A 23,823-nucleotide genomic window follows, 5' to 3' on the forward strand; every position below is an offset into this window, starting at 1 on the left:
GACGGCCTCGACACCGACTCGCCGGAGGCAAATCCCAAACTTCGCATCAATGTAGAGATCCGCAGCCAATCAGAACCCCGCCGTGACAAAGTGTGGCATCAATTCTTGGTCGAGTCTTTTCCCGATAGAGGCTTGTAGAGGCCCGCCGCAAGCGTGGGAGAGGCCTTGCTATTGGCGACATGGCAAGGCTCGAGCAACCCACACCGCACGTCCTCTCGCCAAAACGGAGGGGGTTCCTACCAGCGTTTTCTCCACTAACACCCTCCTCATCTCACCCCAGCTTCCCGATATGGGCAGCTTCACTGGCGAGCAAACAAGATTCGGAGCATGACAGGAACAGGCATAGTGCGAGATGGCGATGAGGGGGGAATTGGCGGCGACGGTGAGGAATGGAGGAACATCGAAGGAAGAAGGTCACAAGCATCTCTGGTGTCTCTGCTGACGGAGATCAGATGCCGTCATTGTCATTGCGTGATCGGAGAAGGTCGACAGAAAGCTGGTGGTTGGGATGGGTTGGAGTGGTGGTGTCCCAGGTGTCTTATGTTGCAGGCGCAGGCGGAGGCAGATTGGTCGGCTGACCATCGTCGCAGCTTCTCCTTCTCCTTCCACCTCTTGCACCTCTCCAATTCCCCGGATTTTCTCTCTCTTCCTTCTGTGTATCGTGTATTGTGTTTGTATGTGTGTGTGGCTCTCTCCCTCTGACACTCTCATGTTTTCTCTCCTTGAGTTGAGCTTCTAACCAAGTCCGTCCTTTGCTTCCCGTCATGCGGCTGGTTTCCGCATTGGCGGTCCTGGCCGCCGCCTTGCCCTTTCATGTCGAGTGCTCACGCCTGACTCCCCCCGTGCTGCCTCTGATCGTGCGCAACCCTTATCTCAGCACCTGGCTGGGTAACGCAAGAGATGTACCGTGGGAGAAATGGCCTATGTTTTGGACCGGTCAAGAAATTGGCTTCTCAATCCTCGCCAGTGTCCCAGAGAAAAGGACCGCATACCCGCTGCTGGGAAGACCCCACGACTCGCTCCGGAAGGACGATGACAAGTAAATACTGTAGCTCTCTGTTTGGGGGCTGGAAACTGATCTCTTTGCAGCTATACTATCTCCTCGCCAATCTACCGCGGTGCCGTCTATGATGCCTCGACTACGAATCTGTCCTACACCCTACCGCTTCCTACGCTCTACCCCGAATCTAGCCAAATTGACATCACTATCTCTTTTTTGTCTCCTATAACTCCCACGTCGACTGTCAGACAATCTATCCCTGCGAGCTATGTCACTGTTTACGTTTCGGGCAATGTGCCCGTGGATATCTATATTGACCTCAACGGCCAATGGGTCAGCGGTGACCGGGGAAGCAAGATAGTCTGGGGTCTTGATCATACAGCTTTGGAGGGTATGTCTCACGGTTTCAAGACCTGGAAGGTCCAGAGGGCAGTGGAACAACTCTTCACCGAATTTCAAGATCGTGCTGAATGGGGTACACTTTACTTCTCTGCACCTTCTGACGTGCGACATGAGGCCGGTGTTTCGGCTCGGCTGAGGCAACAATTTGCCCGGCACGGGAATTTGCAAGACAAGATCGACCACGAATTCCGGTCTATCATGGACCAGGAACCTGTCTTCGCATTCTCCAAGTCTTTTGACCTCAACAGCACCCAATCCACTGACCAGAGCATCACATTTACGATTGCCCACGTTCAGGATCCCGTTGTCCAGTTTGCCGCGGCGCGGGGGCTTACTTACATGCGTCCCTTATGGGAATCCTACTTCCCAACTGTCCAAGAATTGCTCACCTTCCACTACCTCGATTTTGACCATGCCAGCCTGTTGGCGGCCAACTACTCGGCGCAGTTGGCCATTGACGCATTCCAATCCGGTGCCGAGGACTACGTCGACATCGTTGCTCTTTCGGCTCGTCAGGTCCTGGGAGCCACCAGCTTCTCAGGCACGCCAGATGATCCGATCCTCTTCTTGAAGGAAATCTCTTCCAACGGAAACTTCCAAACCATTGACGTTATATTCCCCGCCTTTCCGTTCTTTCTGTACACGAATGCACGATGGCTGGGATATCTGCTTGAACCGCTAATTGAGCACATGCTGAGTGGACAATATCCAAATAAATATGCAATGCATGACCTTGGTTTTCATTTCCCAAATGCCACAGGCCACCCACTCGGACAAGATGAGTACATGCCAGTAGAGGAGTGTGGAAATATACTCATCATGGGACTGGCATTGGCGAATGCCTTGAAGAATGATGCGGGCTGGACTGCTTCCGCCCCGTGGCAGCCGATGAGTGGTGTCCCCAGCCCGACCCCCTCGTCGGATAGCCTTGCTCCTTTGTCGGTAGGTAAGGAAGGCGGCATTCTCTACATTGACGACGCTTGGGTGGGTCGACCTGAGAGTGTGAAGAGCGCCCAAAGGTGGGTGCGCAGGAGCTATCGGCTGTGGAAACAGTGGACAAGTTATCTGGTTGAGTTTTCCCTGCTACCTCACAATCAGCTATCAACCGACGACTTTGCTGGCTGGCTGGCCTTGCAAACAAACCTGGCTCTAAAGGGCATCATTGGCATCAAAGCCATGGCTGGCCTCGCAGAGCTCACGGATAATTACGAAGATGCCAAAGTGTTTAACAATATCTCTAAAGTCTATATTGAAAAGTGGGAAGAATATGGTATTTCTCGAGATAAAACCCATGCTAAGGTCGCCTACAATTGGTATGGCTCGTGGACTACCACGTACAATCTGTACGCGGACAGTTTGCTCTGTTTCCACTTGGGTTCGGACAATTCGTCGACGACAAAGACCTCAATTGCTGGGCGTTATGAATATCAGAAACCCCTCAAACACCACATTCCTGGGGACAAAGATGGATTCGTGCCGAAACACATATATCAGATGCAGAGCGATTGGTACTATGCCGTACGTCAGAAATACGGTTTGCCTCTTGACTCGCGACATCTATACACGAAGACGGACTGGGAATTTTTTGCCATGGCCGTCGCCGCCCCGAAAGTCCGCGCCAATATCTTGCAATCTGTCGCGCAATGGGTGAACGAAACAGTGACAGATCGACCATTTACCGACCTACACATGACAGAAGGGAGAGGAGAATTTCCCGGTCCAAACTTTTTCGCGAGGCCCGTTGTTGGAGGACATTTTGCATTTTTGACACTGGGACAAGCGTGTAACGGTCGAGCTATGGAGGGTCTGAGGTACCTCAATGACGATGTCACGAAAAAGATGGATGTCCAAAGCATATTGGATGCAGAAAGAGCTGAGGCTGAATGGCACTCAATGGAGCTGTAAATCAGCAGCAATGAGGCATGATAGTTTTGGGAAGGAACCTGAATGGATGCTTTACCTCCGTTCAAATTGAACATAACGAAATATGGGATTCTATTCCCGAGTCGAGTTTCCTATTCCTCAAGTGGCTTTTGTCTTCATCCGAGGCCCTGCAACCTTTCCCTCGAGGACGATCGACGGACCCGGGTGAAAGCTATCTTGAAAAGTGCCAGCAGACACACTGGTGATTCTGAACCACGCGACTGATATCACGCACACATCCTTTTGATTCTCTCCTCCTTCCTTCCACCGAAACATTCTACTAAACCGCCTCGGGTTCGGGGAGCGGAGAACTCTGGGATATTATTAGGTAGTTGAGACTTTGGGGCGAGTCAGAGGGAAGGGTGATGTATATAACATTCAATAATGTACAGATGAACAGATGCCCAACCCGAGCTGCACCGGGCTGGGAAGCTCCTCGTCTGCTCTACCGGCGAGTCTCTGCGAGAGATGTACGCACTCCCAGTCGACCTTTCCCCTACTCATTTTATTTGCCGCTCACAGCCAACATCTCCTTAACGCTCCCAAACTTTTCCCGCGGCTTCCCCTTTTGCTTCCCGATCTTCTTCTCTACCTGGTCGATTTTCTCCCAGCTGTCCCAATGGATCGGTCTGAGCGGCAAGCTATAACTAACAGCCTCGGCGTGGACGCCATTCCAACCATCTTGACTCCCAGCAGAGCCCACAAAGTGTTGCGCCCTCTTCTTCCAGTCCTCCACGATCGCTTCGGCAGTCTGGAAAGCATCGGTCATGGTACTGGCGATCACACCCGTTGGACCGCGCTTCACCCAGCCAGAACAGTATATGCTTGCTCCGTGTCCCGATGCGTCGTTGTTCTCCGGAGGCACGACACGTCCGAATCCATCATGCCGAATCGTTCCTTTCCACTCGTCGAATTCGACGCCCAATTCTGCCATTCCAGGGATCGCTGCGGCTTTGTATCCAATCGATCGAAACAGTGTCGATGTGGGTATCAGCTGTGTTTCATTCGTAGTGCCGATTTTAGATTCTGGATCCGCCGGGTTCTCGAGTTTCGTCTTTGAGAACACCACCCCTTCCAGTTTCTCGGGGTTTGAATCGGACCATTTCAGTGACTTTGGGGCAAGTAGAAAGTCCAAAGTCCACGATTTTGTGGCGTTCTCCTTCAACGGACTACCCTTTTTCAGAAGTTCCATTAGGCGTCTTTTTGGGCGGGGCAACTTTGACAGGTCGGGAGGGAAGAGTTCATCTGGTATAGACCGAAAGCTCACATCTTCGAGGTGTAAGAGCTCCCGCACTTCCTTGATTGTGAATGCGGCCTGCATGGGACCTCGTCGACCAACCACATGAACATGCTTGATCTTGCTAGCAGAAAGCGCATCCAAAGCGTATTCTGTGATATCGGTCTGCCTCAACGCATCAACGCTGCTCAGCAGTGTTCTGGCCACATCCAATGCTACATTTCCTTGCCCAACAACCACGGCGGTGTCTCCGGCCGTTAAGTTAGGGCCGAGATCTCGGTATTCGGGAAGGCCATTGTACCAGCCCACGAAAGCGCGAGCGGAGTAGATGTGAGGCTTGTCTTCCCCTTCTAGCCCGATTTTGCGGTCTTTGGATGCGCCGTACGCAAAGACAATGGCGTCGTAGTGTCCAGCGAGAAGCGGGAGCGGGAGATCGTGGCCAAGATTGACGTTTCCGATGAAGGTAAAGTTAGGGGATTCGGCGATAGCTTGAAAGGTCTCTTGGACGTTCTAGAAGACATGTCAGAGCACCATTTCGTGGGGCGAGGAGGAAAAGTATGACCTTTACCTCTGGATGATCTGGAGCGACTCCGAACCTGACGAGTCCAAAAGGTACAGGAAGCTGTTCGTACATGTCTATTCTCGTTCCCCGGATTTCTCGCAACAGCTTCTGGGCCGTGTAGAAGCCCGCTGGCCCGGAGCCGATGATGGCCACGGTAGGAGCAGGTCCATTGCCATTGTGTCCTGCAGCTGCATCACTAGTGGAGTTCCTTTGAAAAGAAAAAGTGAGTGTGCGGCGGCAGACTTGACAAGACGCAATTCTTGCGCGGAATGGAAGGCGCAGGCATTGGTTGATCAGCATGGCCAGTGTAAGGGAAGGCTCGCCATCGTCCCCGGACTTCGACCAGAAGAAGCTCTTCAGAGGAAGAGACAGGAGTTGCAGTCACAATTGCAGATGATGGGCATGGGGCTCTCGGAACGGAAGCAAGGATTTGTTGTTGATAAAGGTACGGCCGAGACTAGCCCGATTTGCCCCGACTAAGTCTAACAGGTAGATCTCAATGCTCTCAGGCACCAGGCTGCCTCTCAGCCTTGTCACAGTCCCCCACCACGACTGCGTTGCCACCGCAAAGGCCGACAATTGAAGTATTGATTCTCTTGTCTTTGAAGCTGGCTTTTCCTTCCTCTCCTTTTCTACGCCCTATTCCTCTCGTCACTTATCTCTGTCTTCTCTTCATTCTCCCCATCCACATCCCGCTGTCTCCTCCCGCACCAGTCCTCCAAATGCGGAAATCGCGCTCATCCCAGCGACCTGTATTTAGCCCATCCTCGATCCCCTCAACATTCACGGACTCCCTTCCTCTCCCTACGATAATAGTCTTTGACTTAGACTACACGCTTTGGCCCTTCTGGGTGGACACCCACGTCTCTGCTCCTGTTAAACCGCAGGCCTCAACCCCTGGGACGCTGAATACTCACATGCTTGACCGCTGGGGAGAGGCATTTTCATTCTACTCCGAAGTACCTCACATACTGGCCGCTGCGCGGGAAAAAGGCATAGTTATGAGTTTGGCGAGTAGAACTCACGCGCCCGACCTGGCAAGGGATATGTTAAAAGGCCTCCACGTCCCTGCTCCAACACAATATGAATCCAAGGAGACGCGAGAGAGCAAGCTGTCAAGGGCGATCGACCTATTTACCCACCCACAAATATACCCGGGATCGAAAACGACACACTTTCGCCGTCTTCAAACGCAACTCTCAAATGATGTCGGTGGACATGGTCATGGCCAGGGAGGACGAACGATACCGTTCGAGGAAATGCTCTTCTTTGACGATGAAGGAAGGAATCGTAATGTGGAAACAGAACTGGGGGTTACCTTTTATTTGGTGCCAGACGGGGTCGACAGGGAAGAGGTGGATCGAGGAGTCTGGGAATGGAGGAGAAGGAGAGGAATTACACCAAATGACTCGAGGAACGGGGATTTGGCGGAGTTGGAAGGCTGATGTCTTTGGGCTCGGCTTTCTGGATTCCTTTCTGGTGGGGTTTTTTTCCCCTCGCACCGTGAGAGCATTGCTTTTCATGATGTGGATGCGTGGACGACAGACTCAAGCGCGGCTTTTCCTTTCACAGTGACAGCGCTTTTTGTGAGGTGGATGCTTTAGTGAGCCCGAGAAGACCAGGGCGCTCACTGTATGAATATACGGGGCCAAGATAGAGGTATAGAAGTGTCTCAATAAGGCAAGAGCAAATGGTATTACCACAATTATGGCAACAATCTCCGTCTCAAATTCCCAATTAATATTGACCACACATCAAGTCACCAACTTGTCTCCCTCGCCGCTGACCATCCTTAAGCACCTGCGTGGGTAGAGTGATGAGTCCTGATGGCGACCCACAACCTGACTTCTGGTGTTACCTCATGCTGCTCGTGTCAGATTTGGCGTTTTCCATACCCTGTAGTTCGGGACGACCCGGTTTCGTGCCAACCCCGATTAACAGCCCTTAACTTCAGGACGTTCCGCTGCGACACCTGCTACTATCACTTGTATACTTGGTCGCGGAGGAAGTCGATCTATGCAGCGTCCTTAGAGATTCCTTCACCTATTTGTCGCCAAGTCCTGCTGTTGGATAGCCTTATTGTTACCACCCGGGTTCGACGTTGCTCCTACGTTCAGCAAGATGAGTTATTTTCTCGGGCTTTTCGAGGTGCATCCCAATAATTGGACAGGAATGGCCCATGTGATCAAAGGCAACGCCATCACGCCTATGTCAATTGGATGGGTACCAGGTTGGAGGTACGACATCCGCTCGCTATGCAGCACAGCAGCTCGAAGAGGATGCAGCTTCGGGTCTCTCAACCGCACTAGGGAGGGCGTTGTTCGGCGGCTTCTCGATAGCACTACTACCAAGTACCCAGTAGGCTGACCGGCAACGCTCCGCCTGTTGCAGCTTCCGAATGATCAGGGGCTTTTTACGGGGCTGGTGGGCTGAAACGGCCCCCAAACCAGGAGGCGAGCAACACTTTCCAAAGCTGAAGAGCTGCTGGTTAGCTCCTCGAACACTCTCCTAGATACCAACCCATGCGCCAGATGCTGCCTAGTCTTCGTGCCAGTCCTTCGAAATATGCACGAAAACAACCTAAGGCAACCGATCCACGAGAGCATGAGTGTCAAGGGTTAGATGGCATTCCTTTGGGACATTCACGGCATTCAATTAGCCCACGGTTCAGCTTGCTCGGTATAAGAAGAGATTTAAGGGCCTTCAAAAACATCAGCCTGTTTTCAACTGCTTTTCAATTACTAATCCCTACCAGGTAGTCTTGTTTTCGGGTGTGCAGCATGAATTTTCTGAAAGTCAGCCTGATGACACCGCAGACCTGTTGCTGACCGAACCTTGTGACCTGTTTTCAAGGCTCCCATAATCATCAACACTCTCTATATACCGCTTGACGCCAGTCTGATTGAGCATATAATTACAAGTCAGTATACACATCATTCACAATGAGCAATTACGACAAGACCAGAGATGAAGCATTCGAAAAGGAGGCCTGGAATGCCGCACGATCAGTGTTTTCTGGAAATCATGATCCATCCAACTTCCAGCCATTTCTCAAAGACTATACCACCCCCGAATCAGCTCGGAGTTCGGTCGTCCAGGCGCAAAAAGAAGCCAATTCCGAGTATAATGGTAAACTGGGTGCCATTCTTGACAAGGTCGACCAGTTTATGAAAGTGGGAGATCTTGCCATCAAGTCTGCCCCTGAAAGTGTCGGCCTTGCCTGGACCGGTATCAGACTCTGCCTTCATTCAGTACAAGATGACTTTGCAACCTTCAGCCTCTTCTCCGGAGCATGCGCAGATATCTTAGGAATCCTCATATCTTGTCGAGTTTATGGCCGCTTGTATGCAACCAGGGACCGTCCTCCTGAATTTACCGAGCTTCATGAAAAGGTGTTGAGTTACATACAAGATACATACGTGAACATCATCGAGTTCTCATATCAAATGTGGAAATATGCTCGATCCAACACCGGCGTGCGTGTCATCAAGGGGTTGTTCCGTAGCGCCCAGGGAAAGTTCCAGCCCAAGATAAAGGCCATCAAAGACAATGAAGCCCAGATGAATAAGTATGCCTCCCAGGCAAACCAGCAAGTCTCGCAGTATTATCAGAAGCAAGGCCTGGACAACGACGCAACAATGATGAAAGGCTTATCGGAACAAATGGAAATGTTACAAGCATTGCAAGAGGAGGCCGCCAAGCAGAACAAGTTGATGGAGGAATTGATGAAGAGAGACGAACTTCACAGAGGAGACCAACGTATGACTGCGGCTGAGATCACGCATGCCAATTGGGAAAGGCAAAAGAAGGAATTGCCATCCCTCGAGGATAATCAACAAGTGCTGGATTCTAAACTAGCTGCTCGCAAAGAGGGAACTTGTGGCTGGATTCTGGAAAACAGTAAATTTCAAGACTTTGTCAACGCTGAAGGTGGTAACGTTACCTGGCTGGTCGGCACTGGTGGATCTGGAAAGTCTTTCCTCATGTCTGCTGCCATCGAAGATCTCAGGAACAAGGCCCACAAACACGACTCTCTCGTCCACTACTTTTTTATATCGAAGGGCTCTCAAGCCACCACCCAGGCTGATCAAATCGAGCGCCATCTTCTTGCACAACTCTACCGTGAGGCAGCTCAATCATTAGACGTGTTGGACAAGTGTAATAAGGCCGTTTCAGACTATATCGAACATCAAAAGAAGAGCACTACCTCCAAAACCACGACCAAGAAGGCAACAGAGGGTCAAGCTGGATTTGAACAAACCTACATCGCCCTGGCCAAGCTCATCAATAAGCGAATCTACCTCATGATAGACGCTGTGGACGAGTGTGCCGATAGAGAAACACAAGAATTCATCCAGACAATCAAGAACTTCGCCGGTACACCGGGCTTGAAGGTGAATATCTACTGTAGCAGCAGAGACGAACCTGATATATCCGCTGTGCTTGAGGGTTGTCCACGAATCAGTGTGGAGGAGAATAACTCAAAAGATATCGCCGAGCATGTCCAAGCCGAGATGGCCAAATTACCTGGGTTCACTCCAGCAGAGCGTGAAGAGGCTTGTCGAGAAATCATCCAAAAGGCCGGATGCTACTTCCGTTACGTCGAGCTGGCAATGGACTTTATGCGGAGACCGTGGCGGAGGCCTTTATCAGCACATCTCGAGTCCTTACCTTCAGGTGTTGATAACATCTATGCTCAACGTCTAAACCAGACTAACCCTGCGTACTACGATCTGCTCACCCACGTCCTTACCTGGACTACTCTTGCCGGGGAGGAATTGACTGTTCAGGAACTCATCGATGGATATAAGGGTAGTTTTTTGGACGAGGAAGGTAACTCAGAAGATAACCACGACGAGGAGAACGTGGATCCGGAACTCTACGAAGAGCAAATCAGACAGGCTGGAAGTGGCTTCCTTCGGGTAAACGCTGACCATACGGTCAGCCTAGTTCACAACACTGTGCGAGACTTTTTCCTGCAACCGCAAAGCGTCTCTGACGACAGCACAAACTCGGTGGGTGAGGCTGAATGCCAATGTGCTAGGTGCCAAAGAGAGTTGAAACGCAGCAGAAAATTTGTCGTTTCAGAAAGAGAAGGCCATTTGCAAATCATCACCACAATCCTTCAACATCTGCTATCTCCATCATTTCAGCGCAAATACTACGCTAAGCGCAGGGACGAATTGGACGGAGAGGAAAATGATCAAGCGACTGTGGATGGAGAGAACCCGACCGAAGCCGTTCAAAGTGAAAACGATGCACCACCAGCGGAAGCCTCACACGAACTGATTCAGAGCAACGGTGTCCGAGTGCAGGATGAAAACCTTGACGAGCTAACGGCGGAGAACTTCGATGGTGTGCAGCAAACATCGAAGCAAGACAACGAGGAAGCAACACAAGCACCGTCGGTTACCAATGGCGAATCGTTGACTAACGGCGTTTCGGGCGAGCAAAACCCAAAGTCTGCCGAAAGCAACGATGATTCTAACCAAGCACAAGAAAAGGATGGCCCAGCGAATGAGAAGGGAGGTGAAAGCAGCAACGATGCTCGTCCGGCGGAGGAAGCAAAGGACGACCAGTCTGTAGTAGACAGTGACGAGAATGTGGACTTGACAGACCAGGATCGAGCTCGGCTTTGGGACATTCAGGAAGACCAAGATACCTCCTACCAAGCTCGGTACGAAATTTCAAGACTGAGGTGGCATTTGACACAGCTGGAAGATATCTATCCCGCCAAGGAGAGGTCTGGCGAACAATGGAGTAGATTGCGTGAACTCCTGGAAAGATTTCTTGATCCAGAATCCGAGGCCTGGAAAGGTTGGATCAGATCCTTGTCCGCCGCGAAACTGACGATCGACTCCATCGAAATGTACGCTGACACCGAAGAATTACATCCTCTAGTGTTCGCCGCATGCTGTGGCTTGACCAGCTTGGCGCAAATACTTTTGGCCCGACCTAATGCCTCAGAGTTTGTCAACCTGAAGGTGCCGGAAGGGATGAGCGCTCTATGCTTTGCGGTAATTTTTCAATTGACCACAGAAAAGAGTATGGATTCTTTTTTTCAGGCCATGTTAGATGCCGGCGCTGACCCAAACATCGACAACCATTGGGATGACGAGTTACTGGGAAGGACTTTTCACTTTCTCCTCGGATGTCGGGCGGTCACCTTGGCACAGCTCAAGATGTTCCTCGCACACAATGCTGAGGTTAATACGCTCGACGAAACTGGCAACGCCGCCTTGCATTTCTTCGCTGCAGGAGATGCTGATCTTGAGATAGGGGTGGCACTGGTTGAGGCTGGTGCAGATATTCACCTCCGCAACGCGAGAGGGGAAACTGCGATGCATTTTCTCGCCCGGCGGGATGTATGCCGCGTTGATATTATGAAGTATTTCATCGAAAGAGGCGCTGAGATCGAAGCAGAAGACGATGCATCGGAGAGACCACTGTACGAAGCTGCCCAGGCAGGACATTCTGAGGGAGTCAAATTGCTGCTTGAACATGGTGCCGACATTGAGGATCCGGGCGACGGCGGCGAAACAGCACTCTTTGTTGCTGCAACGGCTGGCAAAACGGAAGTGGTCAAGGTCCTTCTTGAGCGAGGAGCAGATTCTCTCAAACGAAACAATCTGGGAGCAACCCCATTCGGAATGGCTTGCAAATATGGCGACACCGAGTCCGCTCTCCTCCTCGGGAGAGTCATGGTGGAGAAAGGGGAGATTGAGCCTCTCAACTGGCAAAATACTTGGGGAAAGACCCCGGTGATGCGAGCTGCGTCTCGAGGACTGTCGAGCGTGATTGACTTCATCCTTGACCATGTCGACGCACGGGCTGCTCTGATGACCGTGTCCAAGAAGGGCTGGTCGCCTTTGCACTATGCAGCACTGAGGGCCCGTCCCGAAGCGATAATGACCCTGCTGAAACGTGGAGCAGACAGTCAATGCAAGGATGTGCAGGGCAAAACACCGCTGCAGCTGTGTTACTCGAAGATCTGGACAAAACCTGATGAGGACCGCGAAAAAGCGATGTCAGCATTGATTGACCACGATCAGCAGGCAGCAATCACGGAGATCGAGCTGCTTCATACACTGGCCATCAATGATTCCCCCAACCTCGTGGCAAAACTCCTGGAATATGGCGCCAATCCTTATGCCACGGACGAACATGGCTGGAACGTACTCCAACTGGCGGAGCAGTACGACAGGCCAGATGTTGTTGAAGTGATCAAAAACTCCAAGCTCACAGCTGGTATCCGGCCATCTAAGTTTGTAGGGAGCTTTTCAGATGTGCTCATCTGTTCTCCTTCGGGTCTGGAGGTTGAGCTGCTTGAACGCGGCGAGCGCGTGCCGTTGTGGATGGATGCGAGTGATACATGTTACTCAACAGATCAAGCCTTGATCACCGACCACCCCATACCGGCATCGTCCGACCGCTACTACTTCGAAATGTCCATTGCGGATCGCGAGGTCAAGCTTGACGATCCCATCTTTGTGATGGGAATTACTCAAAAGCCCACTGGATCCACGAAGCACTGGTTCCCGGGTTGGCCGAAACCCGGGACGTCGAGCTGGGCTTACCACGGCGATGACGGAAAGATATGGTGTGTCGCAGACCCTCCTAAAATCAAGGATTTGGGATCGGCGAGGAAGTTTGGGTATGGTGACACGGTCGGGTGTGGGGTCGACGTGAAGAAGCGGACGGTCTTTTGGACATTGAATGGAGAGAGGTTGATGGAGGCCGGGTTCCAAAACTTGCGCGGCCAAATCTATCCGGTCATCGTCGTTAGCCAAATTGGCAAGGTCAAGGTCAATTTAGGTCTGAACTTGAAGGACGAGCCTTTCCTGTGGGCGCCGGGTATCAACTGCGATTTTGACCAGGACATTCCCCCCCCAAGTTTGAAGAGGATGAAATCAGAGCATTTATGAATCTGAGGGCCGGTTTAGAAGATTGTATACTAGGTAGAAAAGACGATCATCGGAATATATCTCAAATGATAGCGTCTCATTTTGTTTGGAGTGTGGACCAGAAAGCAAATGGTTTTACGGAACCTGGAAAGTTAGCTATGGGTGGTTAAGGAGCAAGGAATCCGGGAAACAAGGCTCAGTAGTTCCTAGCTCCCTAGTTAAGCAACTGAGCAGCCTCAATATCTGGAGACGCAAGTGTGTTTTGGGTCAAGAGATGCAGAGTGTACGGTACACTGACCAGATCCGTCGACCGCCCTGATCACAGATTTAATGGCAAATATGGGCAGAGAAGTGTCTCTTGATTGCAAAGTCTTGGTGCTTGACTGTGATTATCATTCTAGCCCTCAGCCGCAACTCGCCACGACTGGTTTACTGGGCTAGACTGCTTCTTGGAGCCGTTCATCCGCCCTGAAGACGTGTCATGATTTAAGTGATGAGAGCCCCGGCTGGCAAAAGTTCTGCATTATCGTCGCCAGCCTCGTTTTGATAACATTGTCGCTCGCATTCCGCACGAACTACTGCGAGGTTTGCCCTAGCTCTTTGCCGTCGGGCTACGTGTGCCCTTGATTTGTAGCTGCAGCTCGTTGCGCTGAACAAGCTTCCGCGGCGGTTGGAGCTAGCAAGGGGGTACTGTACTTACAAGGTGTGTAAGGGCCGTTCCGGGGTTTGCGGCGCAAGATCTAGTTTTGCTCTGGGGCTTTTGATTTGCTGGGTTCTCGGGCGCAAACCGGAGTCTGGCAAAGACTACTGACTCAACCAAACGCTGCTGAAAATTGGGGGTTTAACATCTACTTGGTAAACTGGAAATAATTCAGCTTGTACCCTTCCAAGTCCCATCGAGCCAGCAATTAGCGGTTGCATCGTAGGATTTGGAAGAATATGATCAATTCACAACAGACAACGAGGAGTGATGGCCAAATTTAGAACCAGTGTCGTTTCTGCCAGAGAGATAGAAATACTGTTAGGCTAGGAATCGGTAAACGCTGCCAGGGCTGAACAAGGAGAAGCACAAGTTGGTTAGCTAGTGCTTGGAGCTTCCGGCTGGCTAAGAGGTCCGTCCACATGACCAATACCCCATATGGTTTATTATGTATTGCTATTCCCCGGCTTGCTTGATCCAAGCTCGCCTCTCCAGGCCGCCGGCCTCGCGTTGATGCTATGGCACAGCCACATCACACAGATACTGGACTCCCTCCAGGAATTCAGGAACCAAAACCAGTGGAAACTTCGGGTCCTCAAGCAATAGATGAGGACGCGGGGCGCGGATCTCAAGCTACCGGCCGAGAAAAAGGTACAGGCATCTCCCCTGGAAATGTTTTAAGAGCATTCTACATCCCTGACTTCGGCCCTGGCATCTGCCTTGACAGTTCTAATCAAAAATACAGGCGTGGCTGTGGTAAAAGCCCTCAAAGTCGCTGCTGAGTTTGGCATGACTGCGAATGTTACTGACTTGCTCAAAACATACCCTGAATTGCGCTCCGCTGCCCAACGAGGCTGGTCTCCGCTTCATGAAGCTCTCCATGTAGCGTCATATTTCAATCAAGACCATGTTGTCGAGCTGTTGGTCAATCAATTTGCGGTCGCAGAAGTAAAAACATTTATCGACTTGCAGAACAATAACCAAGAAACTGCTCTGCATGTGGCATCTGGAAACGGCGCTCGCGAGGTTGTTGAATATCTCATTAGTATCGGCGCTGACACAATGGCGAAGGACAGAGACAAGAACACTCCGGCACATCTTGCCTACATTTCCGGTCAATATGGCGTGGCTCGTGTCATCCTCGATCCTACCCAACGGAAAACCCATCACCTGCATAGCCGAGCGGAACATTGTCAAACAGATCTGGTTAACGCAAAAAGGAAAGTAGGCGAGACCTTTCTCCATCTGGCCGCCCAAAGAATTCTCGATCTGTCATGCCAGCAAAATAGTCCGTGGTGATTGAGAGTACAGCGAGCTCCAGATCCGGTCGATCATTTTCTGAGCGCTCACGCAGCCATTCCTTCTGCATCTGCGAGCAATTAGAAATTCAACCATTTGGCGATATTGAGAAATGAAGATGTTAGCTAAACAAACCACAAGAGAGGACATTGGAGGGTTAGTAGCTAGACAGAGATAGTACTAACCGAGTGCATCGACAAACGCTGTCCTTGTCGTTTCAGCAGCGCTACTCGCACCAATGCGTCACATGCATCATCTCTCCTCTTTGCAGAACTCAAAATAGAGCGATATTTCTCCCGTAGCAAAATTCCGCGATCATAGTCTTTCAGTTCATCCGTTGTTCCTTCCCAATTTCCAACCGGATGATGTTGCGCGGACCGCTCTAAGAATTCGTTGGAGATACTGTCCACTCCGAAGAATGTAAATAGTTGAAGGACGACCTGTGAATCGGTTGAAACGTTGTCGAATGAAATGTCGAAGGTCTTCATGACTGGCTTCGAATAACGAGAACCCGGCCCATATTTCAACAAATCTGCCCTCCTGTCTTTCTTTTTGTATCTGCCTAGGTACATTTCAATCAACATGTTGTTGTCGATCATGTACAACCCTGCTTGTTCGATTGCTAGGGGAAGGCAGTCCAGCTTAGTAATAAGGTTATATTGGGTTGCCTCTGCACTCGGCCGGCTGGTAGTCGCGTGGACGCCAGGAGGCCAGGGATCTCCGCTTCTCTTCTAGACGAGCCCACAGCCGACTCTGAGATACACCGCCGCTTGCCGTTTGCCCTTGTCTCTTATTGACTCCGCCTCTTCGTCGCATATTCTTTACACTCTGACACCGTAAACTGTGGTCGGGCAGGAAAACGGAGGACCCAAGTCCGTTTTCCATCGTGGGGCGCACATGGAAGGGGCGCAACCCCCTTCTACGCGCTGGGGCTATAATGTTTTGGTGTTTCGTGAGGTGCGGAGGGTGGTTTTCGCGGCTTCGGCGCGTCGTTCATGAGAGGATCACCGCGTTGTTGAGCTCCTCCTAGCACTCAAAGACAGCTCGACTGTTTCTCTAAGAGTTCCCAGCGGACACCACGTGGAGGTGGGAGCTCGTCGTCCGTTAGGCCAGCCTCGTCGTACAGTTCAAAGCATCTTGTCTCAGTCCTTAGACCCGATATCGAGGCTACGCCCTAATTAACTAGGCCATGAGTGTTATGAATGCCAAGACGCCAAGGCACTAGAAGACCACATATATATAGCACGGGGTCGCAGATCATCCCTTTAAAGCTCTTCAGCTTCGAAGTCGCTGTCGCACTGCGCCTATAGATAGATAATATACTTCTTAGATAGCTCGCTGCCAAGCCATCTCTAATAATTCTTCGAAGCTCATTCTATTCTACCTCCTCGACGAGCCCCTAAGACGCGTACGCTACGCACCCGACGAGCACTCTCTCCATACGATGGCGCCGAATTAACGATAACTGAATACGATAAGCGCTCGAGGCGCTAATAACGAATTAGAAGAGAAGATTAAAAGTATTAAGTAACGATATACGCGATTATACGTAGTGTCACTTAAAAGAAGATAACTTTAGAAGATTAAAGAGATAGAGTAATGTTAAGGTTCCTACCGGGGCCTAACTGGGTTAGGGTTCCTAGTAACAATCCTGATAGTATGAACTGGTTGGGGAGAACGCAAGGTATAAGAAGTCACTTGTCACTAAGAACTATAAGTCCAATAGTTAACATAAGTTGGCTACGAAGAGAGTGTAAGCTATCTAGGGGTAATGAGGGTATATATATAATGCTTATACTCTGTGCGCTCTGTGCGCTCTGTGCGCTCTGTCCCAATAGGGCTAGCAGAGCCAACAGAGCCAGCAGGGCATATCACGTAACTCAGCCTTGCTCTCTTACGGACCCTTCCATTTAGTTAATGAGTATAGAGAGCCGCGCCCGTACAGCCCCCGGCCGGTTCCTTCTAAGGCTATGTCTAACACTATCCTCCCTCCGGTTAGATCCTTATCCTAAGGATTTATCTTAATGATAATATAAAAGCGGAACACTACTCAACTTAAATTCATCTAGGTTCGAAGATATCTTCTTTCTCTCTTCCTTTTTCTTTAGCTATAGTTTCTAAGCTTCTTTTCCGTAGCCGCGACCGTCCCTTTAAACGTCTTCGTTAGTCTCGTAACGTCCGATTCACTGGTTATCGCGCCATGGCACCTTATTCGAATTGCACTCGCTCTAACTTAATCTATGTGATGAAATATAGAGTCTCCCGCTATTCCGAGTACCTAAAGAAGAATATAAAATGCGATGGTCAGTACTCTAAGTCGGAGTACTAGAGTATTAAACGAAAAAAGTTAAAGTTACGGAATAAGGTGTAAGAGGCTTAGGCCCGCATAGCTTAGCGAGCTTAGTGGTATACGAGAAAGATAGCTCGTTTAGTATAATAATAGTCTCTAGAGTTATTGTAAGAGTAGTCTCGTCTAAACTAGGTAGAACGTTAGCTAGATAAGCTAACTTAAGCTTAGAGTAATATAATAGTTCGGGCTTATATAGTGTTAAATCGTCTCGACGAGGAGAAGGGGTATACGCCGGATAAACCTAAGTCATCGCTAGTTCGTGGCGAGTTTACTTTCGACGATAGGTAGCTAAACGCTTTATTGACGTTGGGAACCACTTAGAGTAATCCTTTTTTACTTTCTTTAGAAGTTCCTTCGAAAGGTTAGTTTCCGATTCTTAGCTATTTTTACACTCGTCGTATTTTAATTATTTAATTAGATACTAAGGAATACTACGTATAACGCGTCTTTTAAGGATTTTCTCAATATTATATTTCTCTAGTGCTAATTCTTCATTTAGCGGTAGTGTCTTAACTAGTTTAGCGTTCTTTAGTACTAGTTTAAGAAGTACTTTGTGAAATACATTGTGTATACGTATGTCTCTTAGTAGTTCCAGTTAATATATAACTTCTCCGAGTTTATCTTTAATTCTAAATAGTTTTAGCTTCGTATAGTTTAGTTTTCCACTTAGTCGTTTCGTTCTAATATTTTTTCGTAAAAGATAGACGGAGTTCCTCTTCTCTAGGAGCGGTCCCTCGATTCGTTTTTTATTTACGTATTTTACTATTCTTTCTACGAGAAATTTTAGGTCTAATTTAAGTTAATTATGGAGTTCTCTTATAGTAAGAGTTATACTTAAGGCTCTAGAGTTTAAACTTTTATTTATTATTTTTTTTAGTCGTAGGTAAAATCTATAGTTTATAAAGAATAAGCTTATTTCTATTACTAACTTATAGTTATTAAAGTAGAATTACGCTACTAATAGTAGTCGTATCTAATTAATTTAACTATAATTTATATATATCCGTAAGTATTGTTCTAATATTTAGTTAGTTCTTTCTATTTATCTATCGATCTATAGATGAAACGATGTAAATAGCTTATACTTCGTAGTTAGTAGTTCTATTAGTGCTTTTTAGAACTTAGATATAAAGAGCTTATCTCTATCTATAATGATTTCTTTTAGTATTCCGTAATTAGTAAACACGGTTCGTAGAAATTTATAGACGAATTCTTCTACCGTTAACTTCTTTAGATATGGTCTAAAGTAGAAGAACTTTATTAATCTATTATATATTATAAGTATATTATTATAAGTCACTTCCGTAAGGGGTTCTTTAGACTTTAGTAGTTTCGTAATGAAGTCGAATGTAATCGACGTCTATACTTCTTCTAAAGTTTATAAGAGTTATAATAGTTCATAGAGTCTATGTCTTACGTATTTAGTTTATATATATATTTCGTATTATTTAATGAATTCTTAGATGTCTTTTCTTATATATTTCTAAGGGTCGTAATACTTAGTGATAAGCTCGATTATTTTATCGGCTCCTAGATGTCCCATTAGTGGGTCGTTATAGTAATGTTTCATCACTCTAAGTCGTGCGACTTCATTATATACTCGGTCTACGAAATAATATTCTTTAATGTTGGTTTTTAGTTCGTATTCGTAGTTATCTCGTTCAATCGGACCTTTAATATTTACTATTACTAACATTAGTTATACGTAGATTATATAGTCTCCTTCCGTCCGTAGAAGAAATATCGGGGTTAGCTAAATATCTTTTATATAATCTAGTCGTCGGCTTAGGGTATTTACTCTATCGTTTTCTTTATTTTTAACGTAGTAGATCTTAAAATTATACGGGGTTATAGTTTCCGCTTATCGTACTTATCTTTTATTAAGTACTTTAGTTATATTTTAATAAAGAAGATTTTTATAATCTAAATAGATCTTTACTAAGTATTTTAATTCTTTTAAATATACTCTTTAGTGTCTTAGTACTTTCACTATTACGAGTAATTCTTTATCGTAAATATCGTAGTGAAGCTTTAGTTCTATTATTTTTCTTAAAAAATAGATAACTAGTTTAGTTCTTCCGTTCTATTCTTCTTATATTAGGACTACGGCGATCGCGCCGTTCGATGCGTCGGTTTTAAGAAAAGTCTATTACTCCGGGTCGAAGATCGTAAGGATCGGGGCCTTAGTAAAGACTTCCTTAAGTTTCTTAATTATCTACCTAGCTTCTTCTATTAGAGTAAAGATCGCGACTCCTTTCTTTATTAGATTTGTTAGAGATGCGGTGATTCGCGAATAGTTCCGTATAAACTTTCGATAGAAATTAGCGAATCCTAGAAACGATTATAGTTTCTTTAGCGTAGTCGATTCTAGCTATTCCAGTACGCTTTTAATATAGTTAGAATTCATCTTAAGTTTCTCTCTAATAACTATATATCTTAGAAATTTAACGTTATCTTTATGAAATTCACACTTTTTAAGTTTAACCGGTAGTTAATATTCCTAAAGGGCCTCTAATACCTTCGTAACGTATTCTATATATTCTTTGTAGGTCTTAAAGTAAATTAAGATATTATCTAAGTAAGCGATATAAAAAATATTTAAATATTTTCTTAACGCGTTATTAATAAGTATTTAGAACGTCGCTAATACATTAATGAGCCCAAATAACATTACACAGTACTCGAATAGTTCGTATCGAGTTCTAAAGGCTATTTTCTATTCTTCGCCTTTCTTTATACGTATACGGTAATACGCGTCTCGAACATTTAGTATTGTAAAGTATTACGCTTTCTTAAGCCGGTCTTAGAGCTCATTAATTCTTAGTAACGAATAGATATTTTTAATAGTAATATCGTTTAGCTTCCGATAATCTATATATAATCGAAGCTTTTCGTCTTTCTTTAGAACGAATAGGATAAGATATTCTACTTTTAACTCTAATAGTCTAATATAGTCTTTCGCTAAATATTCTTTAAGATACTTCCTTAAGGTCTTTTACTTAATTTTCGATAACGAGTATAATGGTCTAAATATAGGGTATTTTTCTTCTTAAAGTCGTATTTTATAGTTCTATAGTTTATGTTTCGATAAAGTCTCGATTTCTACTTTCTTTTCGAATATAGGCTTTAGCCTTTCGTATTTCGATGAGTATTCCGTTATAGTATTAGTAAATATACGTACTAGTCGCACCTAAATAACCTTTTTAATGTATTTCTAAGCTAAGCTTAGCTTAGGCTCCTAGGGTTTCGCGATATAGTCGTAATTATTGAACCGTATCTAGGTCCCGGCCCAGTTAATAATCGAATTATAATATTTTAACTAAGATATACTCAGTACTATATCGTATTTTATATTCATAATATCGAGGTCTAATTCTTCTTAATGTTCGTTAATCGTTAATCGTATTAATCGTAACTTATACGTGAGTTCGAATATAATGGTGCCGTCGAATTCTATAATTATATCGAATCTTAGTCTTTTAATCTTTCATTACGGTAGCTTCTCCGCTATTCTAGTGTATACTAAGTTCTCAGTGTATCCGGAGTCGATTAGAATACTAATCTCTTAGTCTTTTAATATGTCTCCGAGGAATATAGACCTAGCGTTAGATCTTATAGCTATATTTAACTTAAGTCGTTAGTTTCTTCTTTCTTTCCTAATTCTTACTAATTGTACGTCGTCTTTACTAATTTTCTAACGTTAGCGTCTTCTAAAGATATATTTTCGGTGATATAGATATCTCTAGTTCTATCACCGTCTTAGTTTTTTTTCTAGTGAAGATAATCTATTTTTCTATTCTTTAGATTGAACACCTCGTAGTTATATACTACGTATCGTTTCATCGATTCCTCGTATACTCGCTATACTTTTACGATAGTTATATCTAGCTTCTTTAGCTATAGATAGTCGAGGTACTATATATATAAATAAGAAATTAATCGTAGAGAATAAACGTAAACTATTCTATAAGAAAATAATTTTTAAATACTAATATTAAATAGAGTTTTCACGAGTCGAGGAACTCTAACTTCTCGTTCTTAGTAGATTCTTAAGACCGCTTATACTCTTATCTTTACTTTAGCTAATATTCGATCTATCGTTAATTACGCTTATATTTCTTTCTTAGATATTTAAGTAATTATCGCGATTTCTCTTAAATTATCTTCTATAAGAGCTCGTAGTTAGGTTTCTTCTACTAAGACTATCTCTACTTTCTTTATTAATTTCTAAGTTTATTAAGTTCTTACTTCGATTCTTTCTACTACTTCTTAAAGAATTTATTTTAATTCTTCTTATATAAGAGATTCTAATTCTTTCTTATACTGAGTCTTCGATTCTTCACTAAGGTCTAAGTCGAAGTTATATTACGAATTAGCTATATTATATTTTCTTAGTACTTCCGGGTCTACTTTCGATATATAAACGTTTAAGGTGTTCGGGTCGCCTTCTTAATGAGTATAAATAAAGTTCGGATAACTTCTTTTCTATAAGTATTCATTATTCTAATAGACTCTTATACTAAAGATTATTTCGATTTTAAAAGAGAGATTCCTTAGTTCGTATATAGTATAGCTATATTTTAGTAATGTTAAAGTATAGTAGAGATCTAAATATATCCTTCTTACTTAATATTTAGTTCGGATATATATACGCGTAGATATAATCGCTGTTAATATCGCTTTCTCACTATCGATACTTTCTCCGACTATTACTATTTCTTCTTCTACTATATTAGCTTTAGAGATAATCATCGCTATTTCCTTAGTTTTAGATTTCTTTTCGGTAGCTGTAATCTACTTTTTCTTATCTTTATAGTCTTTCGCGTAATAGCCTAGCTTACCGTAACTATAATAAGACGTTTCTTTTCCTTTTCTAGGATCGGTTTTTTCTTTTCTATTTTCTCTATTATTATTACGTCTTTTTTACACTTAATTTAGATCTATAGATTATAATCCGTAATAGAATTCGCGTCTTTTCTAAATATTAGCTCGTTAAGCTCTTATCGTATAGATTTTTCGAGTAATATTAGGGCGCTTATACTAATGATATTCTTTAATATCGTTATCTTTCTTAATAGCCGTAGCTATTCATTTCTCTAGTAGTTTCTTCTCTAAATATCGAAGTTCCTACTTAATTTTCGACTTTAATTCCTCTCGAAAGATAGAGATAATGATATTATCTTACTAGCTAAGCTTCGTATTTAGCGTTCTAAACTTAGTTATATATTCTTAAATAGACCTAATTTATCGAAGACTCACTATTTTCTTTTAAGCTTTCTTTTCTTTATCTTTCGCTCCGAATATTAGTTTCACTATTTTCTTAAATTCCGTAAACGTAGCGAAGAGACTAATAGTTTCGTTCTCTCTGTTATTCGCTTCGTTCTTAATATAGTTCTTAACGAAGAGTCTAAGCTAAGCCTCGGTATTATCTTCGAAGTAACTTCCTATAAAGAGTATTTTCTATAAGTCATTCTAAAAGTTAATGAGGTTCATTAAAATATATAAATTTGTGTGGTGAATAAAGAGTATAAGTTTAGATTCCACGCCGTTAAAAGACTTAAGTAAGTTACTAATCTTTCCCTTAGTCACTGATGCTAGCGCGGCGGCAGTTATTACCGTCCTTAAGGTGCTCGGTGTTAACCTCGGAGTACTAGTAGTAGTAGATATAGTGTCGTTAAGAGATAGTCGTGCTATGCGTCGTACTAGTTCGTTAATAGGCGAGATAGGTCGGTCGAGTCTTCCTTAACTGCTTATAGAGGTCGTTCTCTATAATAAGGGTGGTAGCTAAAGTATTAAGGTTCCTACCGGGGCTTAACTAGGTTAAGGTTCCTAGTAACAATCCTAATAGTATGAACTAGTTAGGGAGAACGTAAGGTATGAGAAGTCACTTATCACTAAGAACTATAAGTCTAATAGTTAATATGAGTTAGCTACGAAGAGAGTATAAGCTATCTAGGGGTAATGAGAGTATATATATAATACTTATGCTCTATGCGCTCTATGCGCTCTGTGCGCTCTGTCCCAACAGAGCCAGCAGAGCTAACAGGGCTAGTAGAGCATATCACGTGACTCAGCCTTACTCTCTTACGGACCCTTCTATTTAGCTAATGAGTGTAGAGAGCCGCGCCCGTACAGCCCCCGGCCGGTCCCTTTCAAGGCTATATCTAATAAGTAAGAACTTATAAAAGAATCGTTAGTGAGTAGTAATATACTTAGTTTATTTAGTAGCGCTAGTAAATATTAAATTTTATAGAATCTCACTATATAATTATTAAAGATTCCTTAGTAAGTAGATAGAATCTAACGATAAGCGTATATTTAAGATATCATCGGCAAAATTTCCCGCGCGACCCTAAGAGCCCTGGGCTGCCCTGGGCTGTCAAGGTAAGTCTGCGTCTTACGCAGCCCATGAGACCGCTGAGCTCGCTGGGCTACTCTAAGAGAGC

General features: G+C 45.5%; 5 protein-coding genes across 5 annotated transcripts; 4 read left to right on the plus strand and 1 right to left on the minus strand.

The window, feature by feature from the left end:
• Positions 1-764: 764 nt before the first annotated feature.
• On the plus strand, positions 765-3,307 carry A1O5_12788 (uncharacterized protein; the record flags this gene model as incomplete). The annotated part of the gene is made up of 2 exons (XM_007753357.1): positions 765-1,039; positions 1,090-3,307. The coding sequence occupies 2 exons, from the start codon at positions 765-767 to the stop codon at positions 3,305-3,307; spliced, it is 2,493 nt and encodes an 830-aa protein (XP_007751547.1).
• Positions 3,308-3,830: 523 nt separating this feature from the next.
• Positions 3,831-5,424, minus strand: A1O5_12789 (ferredoxin-NADP+ reductase; the record flags this gene model as incomplete). The annotated part of the gene is made up of 2 exons (XM_007753358.1): positions 3,831-5,072; positions 5,125-5,424. 2 exons carry the CDS (start codon positions 5,422-5,424, stop codon positions 3,831-3,833), a joined length of 1,542 nt encoding a protein of 513 aa, XP_007751548.1.
• Positions 5,425-5,840: 416 nt separating this feature from the next.
• Positions 5,841-6,530, plus strand: A1O5_12790 (magnesium-dependent phosphatase-1; the record flags this gene model as incomplete). Its single annotated transcript, XM_007753359.1, has 1 exon — positions 5,841-6,530. A coding segment is annotated over one exon (690 nt), but the record flags the coding sequence as incomplete, so codon positions are not given.
• Positions 6,531-8,066: 1,536 nt separating this feature from the next.
• A1O5_12791 (uncharacterized protein) lies at positions 8,067-13,049 on the plus strand (the record flags this gene model as incomplete). Its single annotated transcript, XM_007753360.1, has 1 exon — positions 8,067-13,049. The coding sequence occupies one exon, from the start codon at positions 8,067-8,069 to the stop codon at positions 13,047-13,049; it is 4,983 nt and encodes a 1,660-aa protein (XP_007751550.1).
• Positions 13,050-14,246: 1,197 nt separating this feature from the next.
• On the plus strand, positions 14,247-15,027 carry A1O5_12792 (uncharacterized protein; the record flags this gene model as incomplete). The annotated part of the gene is made up of 2 exons (XM_007753361.1): positions 14,247-14,379; positions 14,474-15,027. 2 exons carry the CDS (start codon positions 14,247-14,249, stop codon positions 15,025-15,027), a joined length of 687 nt encoding a protein of 228 aa, XP_007751551.1.
• Positions 15,028-23,823: the final 8,796 nt, after the last annotated feature.

The sequence above is a fragment of the Cladophialophora psammophila genome, assembly GCF_000585535.1.
Source record: "Cladophialophora psammophila CBS 110553 chromosome Unknown aczJe-supercont1.37, whole genome shotgun sequence".
Lineage (NCBI taxonomy): Eukaryota > Fungi > Ascomycota > Eurotiomycetes > Chaetothyriales > Herpotrichiellaceae > Cladophialophora > Cladophialophora psammophila.